Source organism: Jaculus jaculus, chromosome 2 (assembly GCF_020740685.1).
Source record: "Jaculus jaculus isolate mJacJac1 chromosome 2, mJacJac1.mat.Y.cur, whole genome shotgun sequence".
In the NCBI taxonomy this organism is placed as follows: domain Eukaryota; kingdom Metazoa; phylum Chordata; class Mammalia; order Rodentia; family Dipodidae; genus Jaculus; species Jaculus jaculus.
Genome location: NC_059103.1, coordinates 190,544,467 through 190,568,881, shown reverse-complemented (window position 1 = coordinate 190,568,881; position 24,415 = coordinate 190,544,467). Strand labels below are relative to the sequence as shown.

Sequence of the window (24,415 nt, the reverse complement as noted above, 5' to 3'; positions counted from 1 at the left end):
AAAAAATAGGAAATAGTGCTGGGAAAAGTCTTCCTCAACCTTAGTAGCCAAGGAAATTAAACAAGTACTCAACCAATGGGATCTCATGAAGCTAAAATCTTTTGCACAGACAAACATACCATAAGCAGAGCCAATAGATTACCCCTTGAATGGGAGAAAACTGTTGCCAGCAATACCACTGAGAGAAGCCTAATATCTAGAATCTACAAAGAACTCAAAAAACTAAATAATAACAAAATAAAACAACCCACTCCAAAAGTGGGACAGAGAACTAAACAGGGAGTTCTCAGAAGAAGAATTACAAATGGCTAACACACACTTAAGAAAATATTCAACATTCCTAACCATTAGGGAAATACAAATTAAAACAACTATGAGATTCCACCTTACCCCAGTAATAATAGCAAACATTAAAAGATCAAATGCAAACAAATGTTGGCAAGGCTGTGAAGAAATAGGAACACTTATTCACTGTTGGTGGGAATGTAATCTGGTACAACCACTATGGAAATCAATATGGAGACTCCTGAAGAGGATGAATATAGAGTTACCAACAGACCCTGTTATTCCCTTACTGGGCATTTACCTTAAAATCTCCACAACTCAGTTCAGAGACATTTGCTCAACCATGTTTATAGCTACTCAATTCATAACAGCTAAAAACTGGAGTCAACCCTGGGACCCATCATTGGTTGAATGGATAAGCAAGATGTGGTATATCAACATGATATATTTCTACTCGGTAGTAAGAAAAAATGGCACACTGAAATTTGTGGGAAAATGGTTACACTTGGAACAGATCATTCTAAGTGAACTCACACAATCACAGAAAGACAATCATCACATGATCTCACTCATCTGTAGTTCTTAACTTGGATTAGCCCAAGTTGCTGACATAACTGAATAGCATCTTGAGGCTTGGACAATAGGGAGGGTAGGGCTTGGGGGAAGGTAAAGGGTGAGGGGAACATGAAACTGAAGCCAAATTGGACTGGTACCATAGAATCCTACATCCTCAGAGTCCATCTAAAAGGTAGAACCCTCAAGAGGACCTTAGGGGGAGCACCTGAATCGAAGTGCCCTGGAAAGGGTGAGATGAAACCTAACCTCAAATCTCTCCTGTTTCTTTCTTGTCTTTTTATTTTTTCTTATCCCTTGGTGCTGAACTGTAATTTCTCTGTACCTGGATGTGGTCTATATCCCCAATGAGCTGTTGATCAGAGAGACCTACTAGATCTCCCAAAACAAACAAGACAGTCTTCTGTCAGAGCACTTGATTACCCACCAGAGGTTAGTGGTAAGACCCTAATGCTGAAGTCACCATAGATTGTCAGCATGGACCATGGGGAGACCTGGTTGGAATCCAGAGGAGAGCCATTTCCCAGAAAATTAGCCCATCCAGTGCTATAATATGCTATATGAGCTACCAGGGAAAAGTGGCCAACATCTGTCCAAGCAACTCAAAGTCTAAGCAACTCAGAAACAAACAACCTGATGTGATGCTCATACAAGTGCAATAGTGGCACACAGCCATAGTGGGTAACCAAGTGCTCTTGGATTGGCTAACAGTTCAGTGAAAAGGAAACCATATCTGGAACTGGGAAACAAGTCAGAATCATATCCAGATAATGATTCTGCTTTCCATTGTCAAGATTCCACTAACCTTACACTATAAGAGGATCTGCATCTTTTCAATCCTCTCTAAATTAATAATGGCTATCCCATTTAACTGGTGCTGACTTCATTCTCCATTGGAGAATATGCTTATCTTTTTCAGATGGAAGCTGGACCTAAGGAGATAAATGACCCAGTTGACTCCACCCCGGCCCCAGCTAAAACCACAGAGGAATTGGGGAAATGAACAAGAGTGCTGTTTTCTTAGTAAATCTGATATCAGCACAAGGGTGATGGAGAAAGATACTGAGGACACTCAACATCTACCAAACCAGAGATCCAGAGGCCCCTAAGTGCCCATCACTGAAGTAGACTTAAAATGCTCCCAGCATGGCTCAAGGAATTTTGCAGAAGAGGGGGTAGAAAGATTGTTAGAGCCACAAGTTGGGACATTTTGCACAGAGACATTTCTCTCCTTTCCTGCCTCCCATAATGCATAACCCACAATCCCCATGGGGTTGATCTATATCCCCAACAAGGAAAGCCTCTTCAGAAAAGAGGCAGAGAGGAAGGAAAGAGTGGTACCAATATGTGTTGTTTACATACAAAATATGTCCATATCTAATAAAAAAGTTGCTTAAGTAAAAAAACAGAAATAATTTGGTTTCACTCCTAATTTTTGTTACTGGAAATACTTAAACAAGCCACCTACTTTTGGGTACCCTGTCTCAGAGGGGATTGAAGGATCAGGTTGGGGTTTGGTTCAGAGCCACCTGAGTCACTTCTAAGATTCTGATTTCTCAATGACTTATGATTGGACTACTTAATAGTTTGATATTGTTAGCAACTACTCTATAAAAATGGAAGTGTTATTTATTTTAAAAATATTCTTTATGACAGAAGATTCTGAAAAGTGTGATACTTTAGTAACTTGCAATGAAACTGTGAGAAATATTTCTTATTATTTTATGCCCAAGCTAGAAGCCAGATATTTTATCTACCTGTCTTGTTTGAGATATTAAATCAAATACTTGGTAAAATTCTCCATTTACCAAAAAAAAAAAAAAAAAAAAGGAAACATTTATCTTCCTTATGAAATGAGCTGGGGGGAAAAGCCTCCAATAGAAAGGAGTCCAGCTTCATGACAGCATTGTTAAATTTATTTAAGTATGTTACTTGTGTGATATTGTTAACTTTCATAATCAACATAACTGGATGTAGAACCACAAAAGAGATCGAGTCTGGTGAGGCACACTGTGGATGTATCTATGAAGGTGGCTGCATCTATGCTCAAACACAAGAGAGGAAAACCCATGTGGAATGTGAATGTGGGCAACATCTTCCATGGTACTGGGCCATGCAGAACAAAAGGCAGAGAAGGAAAAGAGCTCTCTCTCTCTCTCTCCCTCCCTCTCCCTCTCCCTCTCCCTCTCCCTCTCCCTCTCCCTCTCCCTCTCTCTCTCTCTCTCTCTCTCTCTCTCTCTCTCTCTCTCTCTCTCTGCCCACACACATGGACGGAACCCTCTGAACCATGAAGTTAAGTGAATCATCCCTTCCTTAAGTTGTTTGTGTCAATCATTCTACCACAGCCACAAGAAAAGTCACAATCAACTTGCCACCTAATTACTTACTGTATAATTATGTGAAAACCTTGTGGAAGCAATGTGACCTGAGAATTACACTGAAGAATATCTGTATGGTACTGTTTACTTGACATTGACTGTACAGTTATTACTGTCCTCGGTATTTCATGTTTAGTTCATTTAGTCTTCACAACCAGAGCTTTTCAAATTTCACATGTAGGGGCTGGAGAGATGGCTTAGTGGTGAAGGCACTTGTCTTCAAAGCCTCATGACACAGGTTTGATTCCCCAGTGTACACATGCAAATGCACAAAGTGGCACAGGCACCTGGGGTTTGTTTACAGTGCCCGGCTAGAGGCCCTAGCACACCCATTCACCCTTTCTTCTCTTTCTTTCTCTCTTTTTCCTTTCTCCTCTTGCAAATAAATAAATTATTCAAACTTCTCATGTATATAAGAACGATCTAGTGGTCTTTTCAAAATTCAGACTTGTTCCAGAATTTGGTGAGAGATGTACTATTTTTTTATGTGTATGCATGCATCCATTAAGTGTGGATCCCACCCAGTTAGGCTGGACTCACCACTGACCAGCAAGCTCAGGAAACCCTTTTGTCTCTACCACCCCAGCACTGGGATTACAGGGGCATGCCACCATGCATTTTATGTGGTTACTTGTTACCTAATTCAGGTTTTCCTCTTTGCTTACCAACTGAAGCATCTCCCCAGCCCCTTAATGTTGTGTACTTCTAACAAACTTCTAGCTAATGCCAATGCTTCTGGTTCCTAGATCCCCTGCAAGCTCAGAAAGCTTCCATGTGGAAGGCAACATGTGGTGGTTACAATGTGAATGCATGCCCCCATAGCTTGAGGCATTTTTGATTAAGCTTACAATTCAATACTCCAGCAGCGTGCTGGAAGGTGTGTCTAGGGGACAGATCTAAAGTTCAGCCCTAAAGTATGTACAGAGGAATTTGATTTCCGACTGTCTGCTGACTATTTGATGGGGGTCTCTCTGCTCTTAATCTATGGAAGTGAGCCAGTTTCTTCCCCTGTTGATGGTTTTTCCCCTAGATTCTATAAGCCTGAAATAAACCCTTTCCTCCCATAAGCTGCTTCTGGTCAGATGTTTGTCCAGTGACATGAAGGTAACTGCAACAGAAGTGATATTTTATATATTCTAACAAAAAAGAAACTGAGGCACTGAGTAATTAAAGATTTGCCAGGGTCTCATTACTTATAAATAACAAAACTAGAATTTGAACTCAAGAAGTCCAATTGTTAATTCTTTGTCTCCATGATACCGGCTCAATTTTCCCAATATACTTTGAGTTGTTTTACTGTTTTATCTTTATAGTAGAAACATAAAACATGAGAATGAAAAGTTCAAGGAAATTTTAATTATAATTTTCTCATAATTACATTTTGTGCCTGTGTGTGCATGTGGGTGATTGTGTGATAAAGTCTGCTTTATCAGAAGCAGATGCACATGTATGAAAGAGTGTTGACATCCCCGCACTGACAGAGGTGGGTGGGGAAGGGTCATCAGACCCCCATCTGAGGTCACGCATGAGCCTGTGCCAACTGTATGCCATTATACGCAAGGACTCATGACCTTTAGAAGAGATGATGTTCACAGAGGGTGGAAGATCAGAGTGTGAGAGGCTCCATCAGTCCAGTAGTGGAAGTGTTGTTAGCCTTGATGGTCCCGCTGCTCCTCAGGGATCTGCAAGTTCCTCCCACTCATGCTCCGTATATAAGGAAGCCCAGTAAACTCACTGACCAGGTTAAACTTTGCTGGGATTGGCCTGTAGTTCATCTGGAGTGTCCTGCCTGGGGAAGCAGGTACTTGTCAACTCCTCCCCAGAAAAGAGATCTCACATAACATGTGATATGGCATGTGGGTGTGCTGTACGTATGGTATAATGCATTCAGGTGCATTTGCAAATGTGGGCACCCAGTGCCCATAAATAACAAATCCAGAAGAGAAAATCAGGTGCCCTCCCCTACTGCATTTCAGCTTTGTTTCCTACTGTGGAATCTCTCACTGAACTGGAGCTGCCCTTTTGGTTTTTTTGTTTTTGTTTTTTTGTTTTTGTTTTTTTTTTTTAGTCAGACTGGTTGGCCAAGGATAGCCAGTGAATTTTCAGTCTCCACTCCCCACAAGACTAGGATTATAGGCATGCCTGACCTCACCCAGCTTTTTACATGGGTGCCGGGGACTGAACTCAGAAAGCTGCGCAGCAAGTGCTCTTACCTGCTAAACCACTTCCCTAGCCCCACATAATTATTTGTGATAACACCCAATGAAATATATTCAACTTATGCTTTCCTTTGTAATGAGAACTTAATTTCACAATGCCTACTTAGTCTCTATAAATTTCACACACAAATCATTGAAGAATAGTCTACCAAGCTCATAAATGATGCTTTATTCAAAAAGTTACAATGTTGGGCTGGAGAGATTGCTTAGTGGTTAAGCATTTGCCTGTGAAGCCTAAGGACCCCAGTTCGAGGCTCCATTCCCCAGCACCCATGGAAGCCAGATGCAAAGGGTGGCACATGCATCTGGAGTTCATTTGCAGTGGCTAGAGGCCCTGGTACACCCATTCGCTCTCTCCCTCTTTCTCTCTCTGTCTGTCACTCTCAAATAAAAAATAAAATAAACAAAAAATTACAATGTTGACATTTTTTTTTTAGTGTAAATGGATCCAAAAGTATGTATTCTATATTGAAATATAGGAAGTACAACTTTTTAATATTCTGGAAATTTAGCCTAGGGAATTAATTACAGCTAGCCAAACAATGACTCTTTATACTTTGTAGAACACTGTTTTGTGATTATAAGAAATGATATCAAGCTTAAAAAATTAAATGAAACAAAAAACCTTTCTAAATAATCCTCAAACAACATTTGGCCCTACACGGTTTTTAATTAGTTGACTAGAAAAAGTTTCTAGTGTTCTATAAAACATAGTTCATTGATTTTTTTTTACCTGAAGCTGGAGTCACAAGAAGTTTGTATCCACCAAATTTCCCTCTTGGAGCCTTCCATGAAATCTGTATACTGTCATGAGATATGACATTATATCTTAGCCTCGTAGGTGGAGCCACTGAAAAGGAAAATTATAATCATTTAACTAGGGACACATTTAAGTTTAAATTGAAAATTCAAAGCAGTGTAACCAAAACACACAAGACTTCACCAAACATGTTCTTCCTACAATCCCACTAATGAGTAAATCAGTGTACACAATGAGACAAATCTAAGAGTATGTGTCTTTCACTCAAGGGACAGCCATTTATCACATAGCAATGACCTATGGCAAAGAACTAGGACTTAGTGTTGGAATTTAATACTCTAGCCTAGTTGATAAAGTGAAGCCAGCCTTGTAAAATGTTTTTATTATGTGACAGGGATGAGTCGTTTTACTTGGAACATGCAAGTTTGCTTTTTTTTTTTTTTTTTTTTCCTAATCTACTCTATTGGAAAAATTGTGTATATTCCTTTAGGCTTTACACTTTAGTAACCCAATGTTTGTGATGACATATTTGTGCAGACTCTTTCAAGCATCTAATGGTAATTACATGTTCATTTAAGAGCATTTGAGAAAGAGATTGTAAAGGAATTCAGAATCAAATAAAAGATAATTATGTTTTAAGCTCTGATCTGCTCTTCAAAAGTCATGGATTTATACCTGTCAGATACATAGTATATGATCCAGACTCAGTCATAGTGTGCAATCTTTTGAAATTTCACTGGAATGTCCATATCTCTTGACTTTTTACACAAGTTATTCAAATTTGAAGCTGTATTGTGGCACCCTCTGTAAATGTTTCAGAACTTCAAAAGAAGTAGTCCAGGGTGAAGATATTTATTATGTGACATCTAAATCAGGTAACTCCAGAAGAAAAGTTAATAATTAACAGAAAAGTTAACAGTCATTACCTACTTTATGCCCGGCCTTGTTTTTTTGCTTTAGGAAACAGGAATGTGGGGAAGGAAACAGATCATCTATAACATGGGTCTTGGACCCAGTGTACCGTTTAGTAGCTAAACAACCTTCATCAGTTGATCATTTCTTCCAAATAACTTTCCTTACTTTTAGGAAAAGTAACAGCAAATATTTTCTGTGAAGGATAGATCATAACTTTAATTAAAATAATGGATGGATATTTTAATCGATAATCAGTAAATATTTGTCCCCCTTCCTCCTCCTTCATCTGTGATTACGTTTGTAAGGATTAAGGAGATGGCTCAGGGGTTAAAGGCATGTGCGTACAAAGCCTGGTCTCAACTCCTCAGTACCCACTTAAAGATGCATAAAATGGTGCATATGTCTGGAGTTTGTTTATAGTGGCAAGAGTCTCTGGCACACCCATACTTTCTCTTCTCTCATGGATAAATGTAAATAAAATTTAAATCCTCACAAAAAATACAACATTATCCCAAATTTATGAATAAAGAAATAGTAAAAGACTCGTTCAAGTTCACGAGCTAGTGACGGATAGCTAAAATCCACGCGCTGAGTCATTGTATGAGATCCACACTCAGAAGTCTCCCTGCATGGAGCTGGATAAGGGAGGATTAAGTGCTCTGCGCAATAGCCACTCGTGTGAAGTGGGCAGTCACCTATCTGCAAAGCAGGGTTCTCATGCTAGTCCTTTACCACATACAAGGAGAGCGTGCTATCTGTGACAGACCAAAAACATTAGCTCCCAATTTCCAATTTGATATCAATGGAAGAGTTCACATTACTCTGGTTAATGGGAAAACACGAATTGATCATAAGAACAAATATTTCCAAACCTAGAGTTTGGATGAACAGAAACACTATTTTGTTCAAGCTTCAACGCAGGAAGAAAATCTACATACATATTCTTACTACTTGGGAGGAGCATTATAAGAAGAATTGAAAATTTTAAATAATGTTTCCAAGTTTCTGAGTCAAGTCAACCCGTGGGCTGGCAGAGAGGGTTGGCCAGGCTTTTGCATGAATGCACTCATGAAACCAAGTGGGCACACCTGGGAAGCAGGAAGTGGAAATGATGCCAAGCAGGTGGACCTTCGATCTGAACAGGTTGTGGCGGTTTGATTCAGGTATCCCCCATAAACTTAGGTGTTCTGAATGCTAGGTTCCCAGCTGATGGAGATTTGGGAATTAACGCCTCCTGGAGGGAGTGTGTTGTTGGGGGCGGGCTTATGGGCTTTATAGCCAGTGTCCCCTTGCCAGTGTTAGGCACACTCTCCTGTTGCTATTGTCCACCTTATGTTGGCCAGAGGGTGATGTCCACCCTCTGCTCATGCCATTGTTTTCCCTTCCATCGTGGAGCTTCCCTTCGAGCTTATAAACCAAAATAAACCTCTTTTCCCCACAAGCTGCTCTTGGTTGGGTGATTTCTACCAGCAATGCGAACCTGACTGCAATACAGGTCTAGGAGGGTCAGTGGATTCTGTTAACATGCCAGGTATGCTCTTAGAGATGGTCTCTATGACGGACGTATCTCAAGGAGAGCAGAGAAATTACCAACACTCGCAACACTCAGGATTGTGAGGTTAGAGGTTAGACATCTGTACAATATTTCCCATGTGCCTCTACACTGTGAATGCTGTGTGAGTTCATAGCCCTCAGCATATCTTTAGTCAATGGCTAACCTTCTAAACATGGGAAACAATGAGAATACTGTGTGTGTTGTTATTAAATTCAGTTGGTCAGCTGGAACCCAAAGTGACAGTAGTCCCTAACCTACCCACAGAAACAAAGTTCGAAGCAAGTGCCACAAGTAAGTCAAACTCTTTCACTAGTTTTCGAATAGTTTGTACGGCTGCAGTCACATTACAACTGAGAAAAGTGACACCTCTGTGACTTTGTATCCCCTGATCATAGCTAATGTCACTAGAAGCGTGAGCACTTTCATAATCACTGAAAGAAAATCTTGGATCGACACAAAGAACATATTTTCTTTCAGTGTGTGCCTTTGGGGTGAAATATATTGTAAAAAGAATGTGAGTTGAGAAAGAGGCATGAGGTCACAGTGTGTGGATTTCAAAGTTTGCTGTGTTTTTCCCCTTTTGGAAGGCATTGGGACTGGAGCCAAAGCAAGGGCAGCAAACGTGACAGGAAGGCTGGAAAATGTCATGGAGAAGTAATGACTCTTATCTCACAGAACGAAATGGTGTTTTTCTTTTTCCAAGCACAAAGGAAGTGCTTTCAACTCTACATACGCTGAACTTAACTTCTAGTAAAGGCTTGAGTGAGTTTGACTCAAAAGCTAATTTGTGTGCGTTCAAGTCCTAACCTTTTCAAAAAGACAAAAACCAAGTGGAGAGTTTGATTGCTGGCACACGCTAGAAACACAGAGGAAGCCAACAAAGGCATCGTTTGCAGGGAGAGGTGGGACGGGACCCCACAGGAAGCACGTGTGAAGAGATGCACCTTGCTCCCCACCCCAGGCTTGCTCCTCAGCATACAAGCGTTGTGTGCACTATGCCTTGTTTGAGGACAATTCTGCAGTCTTCCCCAGAGAAACTCCTAAGCAGAAGAGACATGGTTAGGTCGCTCCATCGAAGATTTACTCTTATCAAGTATCTGGAATATTATATTTCACACTTTACTTATTAATGGAAAAACCTTCTGCTGTTTCTTCCCTTCCTTCCTCTCTGTCTCTCCCCTCAACTCAGTTGGAATCTTGCTATGTTGGTAAGTGATGAGAAATCATATGATGTAGTTCTCATAAAATGCTTCATTACTTTCTTGGCACATAGGAAACAGCGCTAAGCACCTTGCACTGTGCCCCCCGTAACCACATGCCCACTCCCTTATTTGAGCACAACCTGGTTTCTTCCAACACACCATTCCAGCATGCACCCTTATCTCCAAAGAGGGGAAATGTCAGTCAGACCAAGCAGACCTCAAAAGTCCAAAGCTCGAGTCCTGCAATGAAGTGGGGACAGTGCTTCTTGTGCCTTCATGCCAGTGATATGCTTGATAGAAAATGGTCCCCTCGCTGGGCATGGGGGCACACACTTTTAATCCCAACACTTGGGAGTCAGAGGTAGGAGGATCACCATGAGTTCGAGACCACACTGAGACTACATAGTGAATTCCAGGTTAGCCTGGGCCAGGGTGAGACCCTACCTCAAAAAATAACAATAATAAACAAAATAGAAAGAAAATGGTCCCCAGTCCCAATGCACTGTGTCACAGGGGATTCTCAGAGTCCTTCTTTCAAATTTGAGCATGACTGTTCTTTTGATCAGATACTCTGGTTTACTGTCAGATCATATAAATCTTTCACCTTTGTAAGTTGACAGAAGAAAATTTGTTTTGTGTTCAAACTCTCCTAATAGAGATCTGTAGTAGAAGTCACAATAGGAGTATATTTTTCTTTTGAAAATACAGTTTAGAGCCATGCATGTTGGCACAGAACTGTATTCTCAGAACTTGGGAAAAAGAGGGAGGAAGATTGTGAGTTAATGGCCAAACTGGGCACATTGCAAGATACTGGCACAGAAACAAGAAGAAAATCATAGCTTTTGAGGCTAAGCTCATGACAAAATTTGTTGGATTTAGTTTTTAAGAAAACTTTTAAATAGCAGAGAAGCACTTGGTTATTTTTCTTTCTAAAAAAAAAATATCTAACAACAGCTGGGTATGGTGGCACATGGCTTTAATCCCAGCACTCAGAAGGCAGAGGTAGGATTGCTATGAGTTTGAGGCCAGCCTGAGACTACATAGTGAATTCTAGGTCAGCCTGGACTAGAGCGAGACTCTACCTCCAAATAAATAAATAAATAAACCCTTAGCTTTTATGTTAACTTTTTTTTGTTTAAAGATGTTTTTACTTATTATTTTAGAGAGCACGAGAAAGAGGCAGGTAAAGAGAGAGAAAGAATGGGCACGCCAGGGCCTCCAGCTACTGTAAACGAACTCCAGATGCATGTGCCACCTTGTATGTACATATGCCTTTATGTGGGTACCGGGGAATCAAACCAGTCTTCACCACTGAGCCATCTCTCCAACCATGTGTCAATTGTTTTTGTTAAGTGATTATTGCCCAAATGTTTGATATATAGGAGTAGTTAAAATCTGAGAGACATTTTACAGAGGGGAATTCTAGAGAGTTCTTTTCATCCTGTTTTTAAAATCTTATAATTATATATATTATATATTATAGTTATAATTTCATGATCTATTATGAAGATGATGAACATAGCAGTAAGGAAAAGAGTCTCAACTTCCAAACATGTTAGACTTGTAACAACAGCAAAAAAAAAAAAAAAAAAAACTGGGCATGGTGGCACACGCCTTTAATCCCAGCACTTGGGAGGCAAAGGTAGGAGGATCGCTGTGAGTTCGAGGCCACCCTGAGACTCTATAGTGAATTCCAGGTCAGCCTGGGCTAGAGTGAGACCCTATCTCAAAAAACAAACAAACAAACAAAAAAACAGTGTAGATGAGTTAATACCTAGCATCAAAAAAGCTTTCAGTTGCTTATGTCTTCAGGTTGTTTTCTTGAGACAAGATTTAATACAGCCTGGTTGGCCTTGCAATCACTACATAGCCAAGGATGACCTTGAGCTCTCTTGATCCTTCTGCCTCTACTTCCCAAGTGCTAGGGTAACAGGCATGTGTCATCCTACCCAACCTTGCCTCGAGGCTTTTAACTGGCAGTTACTTTACTTTCTGTGGTTCCTCTTAACCATCAAAAGCAAATATTGCTAGAACCCAGTACATGTATACTGCGAAATTCTGAGAAAAGATTAATGCCATCATTCTGTCATTGCCATGTTGATTCTCTTTTTGAGCCACCAAGCCTGGCTTTTAAAAAACATTATTTATTTATTTGCAAGCAAAGAAAGAGAGAGATAGAAGAAAGACAGACCAAGAGAGAATGGGTATGTCAGGTCACCCAGCCACTGCAAACAAACTCCAGACACATGTACCCCTTGTGCATGTGGCTTACATGGGCCCTGGGGAATCGAACCTGGGTCCTTTGGCTTTGCAGGCAAACACCTTAACCATTAAGCCATCTCTCCAGCCTTCCATGCAGTCTTTGAACTCATGCCCATGTGGACATGTATTCTGCATTCCAAGTCTGTTAACAACGTGTCTTATAAAGAAGGTTGGGGGGGGGGGGGCTGGAAAGATGGTTCAGCAGTCAAAGGCACTTGGCAAGCCTAATAAATGGGGTTTGATTCCCCTGTGTCCGTGTAAGCCAGATGCACATAGCGGTGCATGCATCTGGAGTTCATTTGTAGTGGCAAGAGGCCCTAGTGCACCATACTTACTTCCTTTCTCTATCTCTTTCTCTTTCTCTTTCTCTTTCTCTTTCTCTTTCTCTTTCTCTTTCTCTTTCTCTTTCTCTATCTCTTTCTCTTTTCCTCTCTCTCTCTCCCTCTCTCTCTCTCTCTCTCTCTCTCTCTCTCTCTCTCTCTCTCCCTCTCTCTCTCTCTCTCTCCCCTCCCTCTCCCTCTCTCCCCCTCTTTCTCTCTCTCTCTTCTTCAAATAAATAAATTTTTTGAAAAAAGAATGTGCTAGAATGACCCAGGAATAAGCCATCACTTGAGCCCATGTGGGTTTATATTCTCTGGAGGGGGAAAGAGATTAAGCGGTTAAGTACATTGTGTTCATTAGCAGCTTAAAAGAGAATTAATTTCCTGTGTGTCTTTCAATATCACATTAGTTCCCTATTTCTGCTGAAATACATTTCAGCCTTCATGTAAATGAGAGTTGTCATAGTAGAAATAAGTTTCCTCAAGGCTCTGGTGTATTTTCCTGCATTCCATAGCCAGTGAATTCTAAAGGTTTTCTTATGGGAGTTCCTCCCGCATGCAGCCTCCTTCACAGGACTGCTGTCTCTCTTCTTCCTCCCTCCCTCTTCCTAGTCTCCTCTTTCTTCCTTAGACATTCTCACTTGTCACTTTTCTTCCACTAAACTCTTACCTGGTGCTGTTCTGCAGACTTCATTGTCACCTCTTTCCATTGCGTTATCCCATGTTCTCACACATTCACGTGTATGGTGTATGCACATGTGTGTGCAGATGCACATGCCCTATGTAAGCACGTGTAGAGGCCAGGGGAATCCCCTACCCCATTGCTCATCCATATATTTCCTTGAGACAGGGTCCCAAGTCCCTCACTGATTCGGGATTTTGCCATCTTTCAGGAGCCTTGGTAATTCTCAGGTCCCCTACCACAACATACACACAGGACTAAGATCATGGATGTGCAAGGCCAAACCCAGCTGTTCATAAGGAAGCTGGCAAATCAAACTCAGGTTGTCTCAAGCCTTCATGTTTGTGGCAGACATGCTTTTACCCACTGAGCCATCTCTCCTGCCCGAGGTATCCATTCTACCCATACTTCTAGGGTCCTAAGATCTTTATCGGCTAATGCCAAAGTATACAGTTCAAATACAATTTCTCATCCTGATCTGTTCTCACAAATTCTACCAACTGCCCTCCTGCCACCCACACCTGCATATTGCCCAAACACCTAAAGCTTTGTTAAAGACTAAACTCATGATCTCCCACTTTAAATCTCTATGAATCCTTTCAATAAATGTCTGCTATGACAGAAGCTTTATTCTTTAGTGGTGATTTCAGACACAAAGGAAAGAACTGGAGTGAGCTACAGTAACCAAAAATTCGTGATGCAAACATATGAGCAGTGAGAATGTGGGAGATGAAATTTAAAGGTCTGTCCCCTCAAGTCCCTAGCAAAGAACTTTGGAGTCAGTTCTAATGTTCCTTCTCTGCTGCTACAATCTCCACATTCAGGCAACATTCAAGGTCTCTCTACCTATTAGCTGATTTTTTTGGTTTCATACTTTTCACTCTGGTCACACTCAGTCACAACACCTAATTCATGAACAATTCAATACTTTTTGATGGTCAGACTACCTTATTATTACTCCTATGCCTGAAAACTACATGGGTCACAAACAGAAGTGGTATCCTTGATATTTCTGTCAAAATGTTTGTCTAAAAGCCAGAATTAAGGGCCACAGAGAAGACTCCATGATTAAAGTGCTTGCCTGCAGAACCAACAACCCAAGTTCAATTCCCTGAGACCCATGTAAAGTCAGATACACAAAGTGGTGCATGCATCTGGCGTCTGTTCATAGCTGGAGGCCTAGCATGCCCATTATCTCTCCCTTTCTCTCTCCTTACAAATAAATAAAAATATTGTTTTTTAAATATTTCTACTTGTGAGCTAAAGGAGATAGATTGGCGCATCAGGCCCTCCTGCCTGCAAATGAGCTCCAGGTGCATGTGTCACTTTGTGTATATGGCATTATGTGGGTACTGGGGAATCAAACGTGGGCAGGTGTTGCAAGCAAGTGCATTTCACTGCTGAGCCATCTCCCCAGCCCCCCCTTTTTTTTGCATGTGTTTGTATGCCCGTACATATGTGTGGTCACAGGTACACATGAGTGTCTTTGCTTGAATAAAATATTTTCTTTAATTTTTTAAACAAGAATTATTTAAATTGCTTATAGCCAAACCTTGATGTTAACCCACCTTCATCTTTGGCCACTGCCCCAAATAACATATTGTGATTTATCTGCTTATACTTCTATCTTCTAGCTGCTTAAAGGAATAAAAATGTCTTTTTCAGTCTATCTCATGAACTACTAAACACACAGAATATTCCCCATAAGTGTTCATTTAAAAATAAATTGCTAACAGCGTGTGTGTGGCTAGCAGCATCCTTGAAGGTGTCACTGAAGCACTCTCAGGCATTGGTGACAGTTCTCAGTGGCTCTGTGAGCTGCCGGTCTTAGGTTCCTGAGGGCCTGTATCTTGAGCGTTGAGGGTAGTGAGTGAGTCCCTGCTACAAACATTCTTTCGGCAATGTAAATAAGATAAGCAGAATGCCAATACTTAGCTGCTCACTGTGCATTCAGTGAAGTGGTTAGAAATATGACAATCAATCCCAGGTGTGCAAGAGCTATTTGAGTTTGCAGAGTCAAGTTTCATTCCTTTCCAAACAGGCGTGTCTCGCTTTGAAGAAATCAGGTGTGGTGGGGCTCATGCATTTGACTTTTCTGCAATCCTCTGCTCCCAAATGCTAGACATTGGCATTCCATTAGCAACAATTCTGCCTGTGCAGAATAGGCAGGTCTGTCTGAAAATGTCACCTTATGTACTTTGTGTACTTTGCCCTTACTTGGAGATCAACAATTTTGTGTGAAAGGCCAAACAATAGATGTTTGGCTTTAAGGAACATACAGTTGTGTCATGACTACTCACTTCTGTCATAAAAGGCAGCACATAAAAAGTAGCACAGGGACTGGAAGGATGGCTTAGTAGTTAAATCACTTGCCTACAATGCCGAAGGACCCAAGTTTGATCCCCCACTACCCATGTAAAGCCAGATGCACAAGGTGGCACATACATCTGGAGCTCATTTGCCATGGCTAGAGGCCCTGGCATGCCCATTCTCTCTCTCTCTCTCTCTCTCTCTCTCTCTCTCTTTCTCTCTGTCTCTCTCTCTTTCAAATAAATAAATGTTTTTTAAAAGTAGCACAATAGCAGCCACAGACAATATGTAAACAAACATACATGGTTGTGTTCCAATAAAACTTTATCAAAACAAGCAACAGAGAAGAGAATGGAATACATGTGACATGAAAGCAGAAGAGGGAGTTATCGGAAGGAAGGATGAGAACCATCCAGAGGGGAACAGGGGCCATGGGGGAGGGCAGTGGAGGAGCATACGCATGAGGATAGCATAAGGAAACCCACTATCTTGTATGCTCACTTTAAAAAATTAGGCTGGAGAGATGGCTTAGCAATTAAGGCATTTGCCTGCAAAGCCAAAGGACCCAGGTTTGATTCCCCAGGACCCACATTAGCCAGATACACAGGGGGGCGCATGTGTCTGGAGTTCTTTGCAGTGCCTGGATGCCCTGGCTCGCTCTCTCTCTCTCTCTCTCTCTCTCTCTCTCTCTCTCTCTCTCTCTCTCTCTTTCTCTGTCAAATAAATAAATAAAAATTAACCCTGATTGGATTTGAGGCCCGCTTGATGGAAGGGAAGGAATTCATGCCTTGTTGCTGTTAGCTCCTCATTGCTGGGACAAAGCATCCAATCAGATACAGATAATGGGATGAAAGGTTTTATTCCAGGCTTACAGCTTTGAGATGAAGTTTCACTGTGGCAAGGGAAATACGGCACCAACAGGAAACTCACATATCTAGATAGAAGTAGGCTAACTACTGGGCTGGAACTTGGATTATTTTGCCCCAAAGCTGGCCCTGGCAACACACTTCCTCCAGCGATCTCTACCTCCCAAACTGCCACGAGCTGGGGATTGAGTATGAGGCTTAATCACAAATACATGAGGCTCTGGGAGCATTTTACATTGAAGCTACCACATGCCTAGTACTGAAACCCTAGTCAAAAGCCTATGGCTGCCGGGCGTGGTGGCGCACGCCTTTAATCCCAGGACTTGGGAGCCAAAGGTAGGAGGATCACAGTAAGTTCCAGGCCACCCTGAGACTCCATAGTGAATTCCAGGTCAGCCTGGGCTAGAGAGAGACCCTACCTCAAAAAAACAAAATAAATAAATAAATAAATAAAAAGCCTATGGCTGAGAATATCATAAGCACTTGGGAGGAAGTTACATTGTTGTTTGGCTAACTGGATATATTGACCAAATTGAGATTGGATAGATAGATAGGTAGATAGATAGATAGATAGATAGATAGATAGATAGATAGACAGACAGACAAATAGATAGACAGATAGATAGATAGATGATAGATAGATAGATAGATAGATGATAGATAGATACTCTCACTTTTTTTGTTGTTGTTCATTTTTTATTTATTTATTTGAGAGCGACAGACACAGAGAGAAAGACAGATAGAGGGAGAGAGAGAGAATGGGCGTGCCAGGGCTTCCAGCCTCTGCAAACGAACTCCAGACGCGTGCGCCCCCTTGTGCATCTGGCTAACGTGGGACCTGGGGAACCGGGGTCCATAGGCTTCATAGGCGAGCGCTTAACTGCTAAGCCATCTCTCCAGCCCACTCTCACTTTTTTTAAGAGAAGCTTCTCTTTTCAGAGGGTAGTGACTCCTAGCAGACCCAAAGCTCATCAACGTACTGAGAAGATGTGAGAGGTGAGTGTTGAGCACTGAGACATCTCTACCGTACTCTCCAAGGCTCAGGAGTCCACTGAAGAAGAGGTGAAGGAAAGAGTAACCCTGGCTTCCAGACACTAAGTGACGGCTACACTTATGACCTCACAGCAGCTGCCCTTACCTGTGCCGGACTTACATAATACGGAGCCCATCAACAAAGTGTTATGGATGATGCAAGAAGGCCAAAATAAAAATGATATCAAAATAGAAGAGGGACTAGTTGGAAAGGAGGGGGGGGGTCATGGTTAAGAGGCTGGGGGAGGGGAACAAAAGTAATGGGGGAGGGGATTATTATCAAAATATCTCATGTACATGTATGAAAATTATCATTAAAAATAAAAATATGCCTACTACCCTGAAAAAAAAAATAATTAAAAGCTATCACTGAGCCAGATTTGGCCCATGGATGGTAGTTTGTCAACCACTGAATTTCATGAACTGGGTGGGAAAAATGGAAGCGTAGATATTAGTAACTCAACAAATATAGTTCACGAACTAAGTTCACTTAAAACAGAGCCAACACTCACTGGAAATGCTTAAAGTATAGTACCTCTCAATCATTCACCTTCAAACTATGCTCAATTTTTTTAATTAATTTTATATTTTTATTTATTATTTATTTATTTAAGGGAGAGAAAGAAAGAGGCCAAGAGAGAGGGTGAGCGAGAATGAGTGCACCAGAGTCCCCTGCCACTGCAAATGAACTCCAGACACATGTGCCACTTTGGGCATCTGCCTTTATGTAGGTACGGAGGACTCAAATCTGGGCCATTAGGGTTTATGTGCAAGTGCTTTTAACCACTGAGTAGTCTTTTTAGCCTTTTTTTTTTTCTGTGTGCTTGATTTTAAGGAAAGGACTGAAGTTAAAGACCAGGAACATTCTGTAGACACTCTGTGTGGCAGATAAAAGGCAAGATGAAGATACACACAGGCATGTTACAGCTCTCCATTAAGAGAGCTGCTTCTGAAAATTTGGTTTTCACTGGTGAAACTTGCATAGCCTTTGCAGAAGCAACTGTTTAAACAAGTGCCATGAAATTGCTCTTTTCAGTCACTGACGATGCTATAAACCCACCCGAAAGTTATGTTCCATCTCTATGGTGCCAACGGTGATAGGACAAGTAGAAAGCAAGATATCCCTCGCCTAGAAACACGGTTGTACCCACAAAGCACTGTTCAGATAAATGAACGATAAACTGTCATCACCAAGGGGGCTGGACTTTCTGGAACCTTCTGATTTTCTTCATGTGCGCACTTACCTTGCCCCTGGATGATGGTGCAGAAATAGACAACGGCCAGAACAGCTGGAAGGAGCCGGGACCGCATCCTGCCCTGGAAGCTCTGCATGTTCTTCTCCGCCTCTTACATGGGCTGTGCCAGCTGCCTGGAACCAGAGCACAAGGACATTTCTGAGAAGACTGATGAGAGTATCTCTGGCCACCTCGGCAAGACAATGCTGCAGCTCCTCCTCTTTGCTGAAACAAAGCACCCGACCAAAAGCACCAAAAGCAGCCGAGGAAAGGTGCTACTTGAGCTCACAGTCTCAAGAAGAAGCTTTGTGATGGTGGGAACAGCAGCGGCCCGACCTCATCCGGGCCATAGCAGGTGGAAAACAACAGCAAGAGGGAGAGCTGAGCTCTGGAAAGGGGGCATTGACTGTAACTCTCCCGTCCCCCAAAAATACACCTCCATCAAGTCTCCACCCCCCAAATTGCCACCCGCTGAGGACCAAGCATTTACAACACGTGAATTCATGGGGGACATCAGATTCAACCCCCCCCCATGTACAGTGCATCGCTGTATTACTTGGGTGTACATATGTTTGCACGCTCCTGTGCGGAGGCCAGAGAGGAAGCTGGGTTTCCTCCTCCGTCACTCTTTCATGCTCTTTCCTTGAGATGGAGCCTCTCATGAGCCTAGACTGGCTGGCCAGCGATCCCTGGTAATTGTCCAGTCTCTGCCCCACCACAGGACTGAGGTTACAGGCATGCATGACCACACTCGGCTTTTTACCTAGGTGCTGGGGATCAAAGTCAGGCCTCCTTGGCTGCTCATGCCTGTACAGCAACTGTTCTTGCCCACAGAGCCCTTTCCTCGGCCCTTTTTTTAAAGTTTTTCAAACATGTAACACAATGCTCTGGGCCATGTTTCATGGATCTCCACCCTCACCAGCATTTTACAAAGTATCATTCCACATCACTTCTACCAGAACATATATTTTTAAATATTTTAATGTTTTTTATTTGAGGCAAAATATGTTGGTTACAGAACAGGATCTTAAAGCATATTCTGATTTTTTGTTTGTTTGTTGGGTTGGTTGGTTGTTTTTTTTTCAAGGTATGGTTTCACCCTGGTCCAGGCTGACCTGGAAATAACTATGTAGTCTGAGTGTGGCCTCAAAATCATGAACTCACAGTGATCCTCCTACCTCTGCCTCCCAAGTGCTGGGATTAAAGGCATGTCCCACCACACCCAGCTTTTTATATTCTGATTTTTTTGGTAGGTAAAATGGAATTGCCATGTTATCATTTAAATTTTATTTTCCTAGCCAGAGAATTAGTTATGTTTGCAGATCTATGACCAAAATACCTGACAGAACAATTCAATGGGAAGAAAGATTTGTTTGTTTTTAGAAAGACTTATTTGGATTCGTGGTCTCGGAGGTTTCAGTCCCTCGTGACAAGGAAAGCGTGGGCGATCAGAGAAACTGACACTTGGGGTGGATAGGAAGTAGAAACGGGAAAACAAGAAAGGGTCAGGACAAGATATGTCTCCCCCGAAAGGTCCCACCTACAGTGCCAATTGGAGAGGTGACTGCTTCTTGAACGTTTCCCGCAGTGCATAGATTGTTTGGTGATCATGCAAGGGGATCATTGAAGAGAGTCACTCAAGGCCCTATCACAGCATCCCGATGGGCCTCTTCCATTGAAGTGGCACCACGCGCCGTCAAACATTACTTCTCCTTAAGAGGATTGCGTAACACACAAAACGAGAGCCAGGAGACAGCCTCAGCTTGCCCCTTCACTGGGGAACTAGCCCCTTGCTGCTGTTTTATTCAAATTCCTGCAATACTGACATAATATCCAAGGCTTTGACAAACAGAGCCAGGTCCTGGTGAGACAAGGCTTGGGCGATGATGCATCTCTGGAATTCCAAGGTGCTGTCCATCTGTGTGAGCCTGCTGCCCAGAGGCTCTGATGGCTGACTTCTGAGTCCTGGGATGACTGTGTGCAGCTCACTGGTGCGCTGGCTTCCCAGAGAATCCCTTTCAACAACTGCCAGTTCAACATTTCCCCACCTACAGCTTCCTCTGGGGACGGTCCTCCCTGGTCCACTTCTCGTCATTGTTTCACAGTATTTTAGTCTTTATACAATGCCAATTGTGAACAGCTCAACTTTAACGTTCTATCAATTACCCAAGTTGATTTATACTTTTCTTTTAGTAAAATATCTTGGTGCCAGTATTATTCTAGCTCTAAAACATAGAAAGCATTCTATAACTTCATTGTTTTGTAATAGTTTATGAAGCATGGCATTCAACTATGGGAACATGTCCAATCACTCTGGCTCCCTTTTTTTTCGAGGTAGGGTCTCACTCTGGTCCAGGCTGACTTGGAATTCGCTATCTGTCTCCCTTTTTGATGCTGATTCCTATACAACTTTTTCTATGTTTTATTCTTGTGTGTACATCTACATACATTTTCAGTTCTTGGCTCTAGTTTGCATATCTTCTTATATTTTTTTCTCTTTATTTGGATTTTCATATCTATTAACCCAGTTTTATCATTTGTCAACTTAAAATATTCCTTTCCAAAAACGAGATATAAAGGGAAGAGAAAGAAAGGGAGGAGGGTACTTAATAGGTTGATATTGTATATATGTAAGTACAATGATTGAGATGGGGAGGTAATATGATGGAGGATGGAATTTCAAAGGGGGAAGTGTGTGGGGGGGAGGGAGGGAATTACCATGGGATTTTTTTATAATCATGGAAAATGTTAATAAAAATTAAAAATAAATAAATAAAAATATTCCTTTCCAGCTTATGAACACATTGTGTTAAATGGGCATGTTACACCTCCTTTCTTTCCTCCTAGACAAGCTAATTATTTGTCCAGTCTGCAACATCTGTGTGTGCAGAATATGTGTGGTATGATATGTGTGGTGGGATGTGTGTGTGCAAAGGCATGTGCCACGGGAGGGTGTCCTGCTCTGTTGCCCATCCACTTACTTCCTCGAGGCGCATCTTCCCATCGACCTGGAGCTGTCATTTTCACTCAACAAGCCCCAGTGCGTCTCTGACACCTGCAGACTGGATTGCCACACATGCTTGAACTGAGCAGTCCCTGACCCTGTCAGGCGCTCAAGCTTAAGCAGAGAGTAATTTAATCACCGAGACATCTCAACTTGCACTTTTTAAGAACCCAGCTCAACTTGCACTTTTTAAGAACCAATTTGCTAAATCGGGGGCTGGAGAGATAACTCAGTGGTTAAAGCCTCTTAATTGCAAAGCCTGACAGCCTAGGTTTGAGGCCCCAGCACCCACATAGAGCCAGATGCACAAAGTAGCGCATGCGTCTGGAGTTTGTTTGCAGTGGCAGGAGGCCCAGGGTGATGACGCACACTCTCCTGCTTAGTGCACGTTATTCAAAGTCATGAACTTGCCACTAGACATGCTTTGGTGGCATCTTGGAAGCTTTACTTTCCTTTTTAATCCAAGTTATTTCAGTTAATAGTGCATGTAGTGAGACATAAAGTTAGCCAGGTATTTGGCTCATGCTTATAATTCCAGAATTTGAGAAGCTGAATCAGGAGTATCCTCTGATACACAGCAAGTTCGAGATTAGTGTGGGCTACAGGAGACTCTGTCTCCAAAAAGTAAAAACAATGAATAAAACATAAGTCTATGAACCATCAAAGTATTTTGGCTCATAAACTTAAACCTCAATATTCAGGGTTCATGTCAGAACAATCTACTATATATATGTGTGTGTGTATACATATATGTATGTGTGTATATATATATATATATATACATATATATATACACACACATATAGGTGTCAGTATATATATATATATACTCTATTTCCTTTAAGCATTTGTTCATAAATAAATCATCAAAGAACAGGTAGCATATTAAGTGATCTTGTCTACATAGCATTTCAGCCTCAATTAACTTATTGCAAATCAGCAAACTAATTATTTGTTAGGACACATGGAAATGGGATTAGTAGTACAGAAATTTTGATAAAATTTGATAATTTTTTAATTTTTAATTTTTATTTATTTGAGAGAAAGAGAGAATGGGTGCACCAGGGCCTCCAGCCACTGCAAATGAACTCCAAACACGTGCACCCCTTGTCCATCTGGCTGACGTGGGTCCTAGGGAATCAAACTTGGGTCCTTTGGCTTTGCAGGCAAGCACCTTAACCACTAAGCCATCCCTCCAGCCCAAATTGTGATAAAATACAAAGCCATCTGACTGAGGATTGGTAGATTATCCAATGGGGTGTGAATACCTAGGCAACAAGCATGAGTTCTAGGAATTTGAGAAGATTCCAGAGGCCATCTTCATCTTCATCACATGAATAAATTAGCCACTCACCCACAGAGCTGCCCACTACACTCAAAAGACAACTATAACAACAAAACCACTTTCTCAACTCAAATGAAGTAGTCATTCTGAGAATTCCTTCTCCAAACATGCAAGCCCTGGCTTTCCACTAGACAAGGCAAAAAAACAAGCCACATCTATTTTTCAGGCACTCATTTGTGATTAAGACAGGCTGGGAGTGGCGGTGAACACCATTGATGCCAGCACTCATGAGGCAATGGCAGGAGGATCACTGTGAGTTCAAGGCCAGCCTAGAGCAACAGAGTGAGTTCCAAGTCAGCCTGAGCTAAAGTGAGACCCCACCTAGCAGAAACCAAAAAAAAAAAAAGAAAGAAAGAAAGAAGTAAGAAATAAATATCATGATAGATGTACCAGCTATCACATGACAGTGTTCTAATATAGGAGAGAGATTGCCCTTTTTCAAGCCACAGTCAAGAGGACCTTTCTCTCTTCTCATTAAAGTTCACGTGGCCAGGAATTCCAAACCAAAATTAACACATATGATTCGAAGTTATTACCTTTCAAGTAGTTGAGCTAACTAGATAAGTTGCTAGTCTTGGCAATCTTTTCATGACTTATATATATATTTTTAAATTTTTTATTTATTTATTTGAGAGCGACAGACACAGAGAGAAAGACGGATAGAGGGAGAGAGAGAGAGGATGGGCGCGCCAGGGCTTCCAGCCTCTGCAAACGAACTCCAGACGCGTGCGCCCCCTTGTGCATCCGGCTAACGTGGGACCTGGGGAACCGAGCCTCGAACCGGGGTCCTTAGGCTTCACAGGCAAGCGCTTAACCGCTAAGCCATCTCTCCAGCCCGAGTTATATATTTTTGACTTGTGTGTTTGTGGATGGATAGTACCCCATAAGTTCACCTGTGGCTGCAACCAGGTGGAGAGGGGCATTCACTTACGGCGGCCAGAGCAGACCCCCTGGAATCCAGCTCCATTGCTTTGTCTCCCCATCTTGTTTTTGAATCAGTCTCTTTACTGATTCCAGAGCTTGTGGGGCTCAAATTATTTTCAGGTCCCGGCTCCTCTGTGGGACTGGGGTTTAGGGCCGCATGGCTGCTGCCAGCTGTTTACGTAAAATATGGACGTTGAAACTCTGACTGTCTCAGACCCTTTCGGGCTCTCCTGCTTGCTCAGAAAGCACACTTCAATCTCTTCAATCCTTGGTAACTTTTTTTAGACACTGAGTTTTATTTATAAGTGAGGGGAAAAGCCCTGCAGGCATAGAGTAATAATCTTTAAATGCTTCTTTTCAGTTGTTTATTTTAAATTAGAATGAGCAATAGCATAATGGGGGATGTAGAATTGAAATTTTCCCAAGCTCTTCTGCCAAATCCTCAAACTTTTGGACAGAAAAGTAAGGGCGCAAGCAAACTCCCAATTCCTCTTTAAGTGCCCTGAAATTTTTTAACATTTACCAAAATGTCAAAGCCTAATTTGTTG

The 24,415-nt window shown here is 41.9% G+C and overlaps 1 protein-coding gene across 5 annotated transcripts in view; it reads right to left on the bottom strand.

The window, feature by feature from the left end:
- The window catches only part of Col14a1 (collagen type XIV alpha 1 chain), a 252,858-nt gene that overhangs the window by 207,878 nt on the left and 20,565 nt on the right, over positions 1-24,415 (bottom strand). For 4 of the 5 annotated variants that reach the window (XM_045144601.1, XM_004661366.2, XM_045144602.1 and 1 more), the window contains exons 2-3: positions 18,604-18,728; positions 6,189-6,305 (exon numbers count right to left, since the gene is read on the bottom strand). In XM_045144601.1, the coding sequence (XP_045000536.1) occupies positions 6,189-6,305; positions 18,604-18,691 (205 nt within the window). In that variant the 5' untranslated portion in view covers positions 18,692-18,728. The remainder of the gene's footprint in view (positions 1-6,188; positions 6,306-18,603; positions 18,729-24,415) is intronic. The other variant, XM_045144600.1, reaches the window with a different exon arrangement.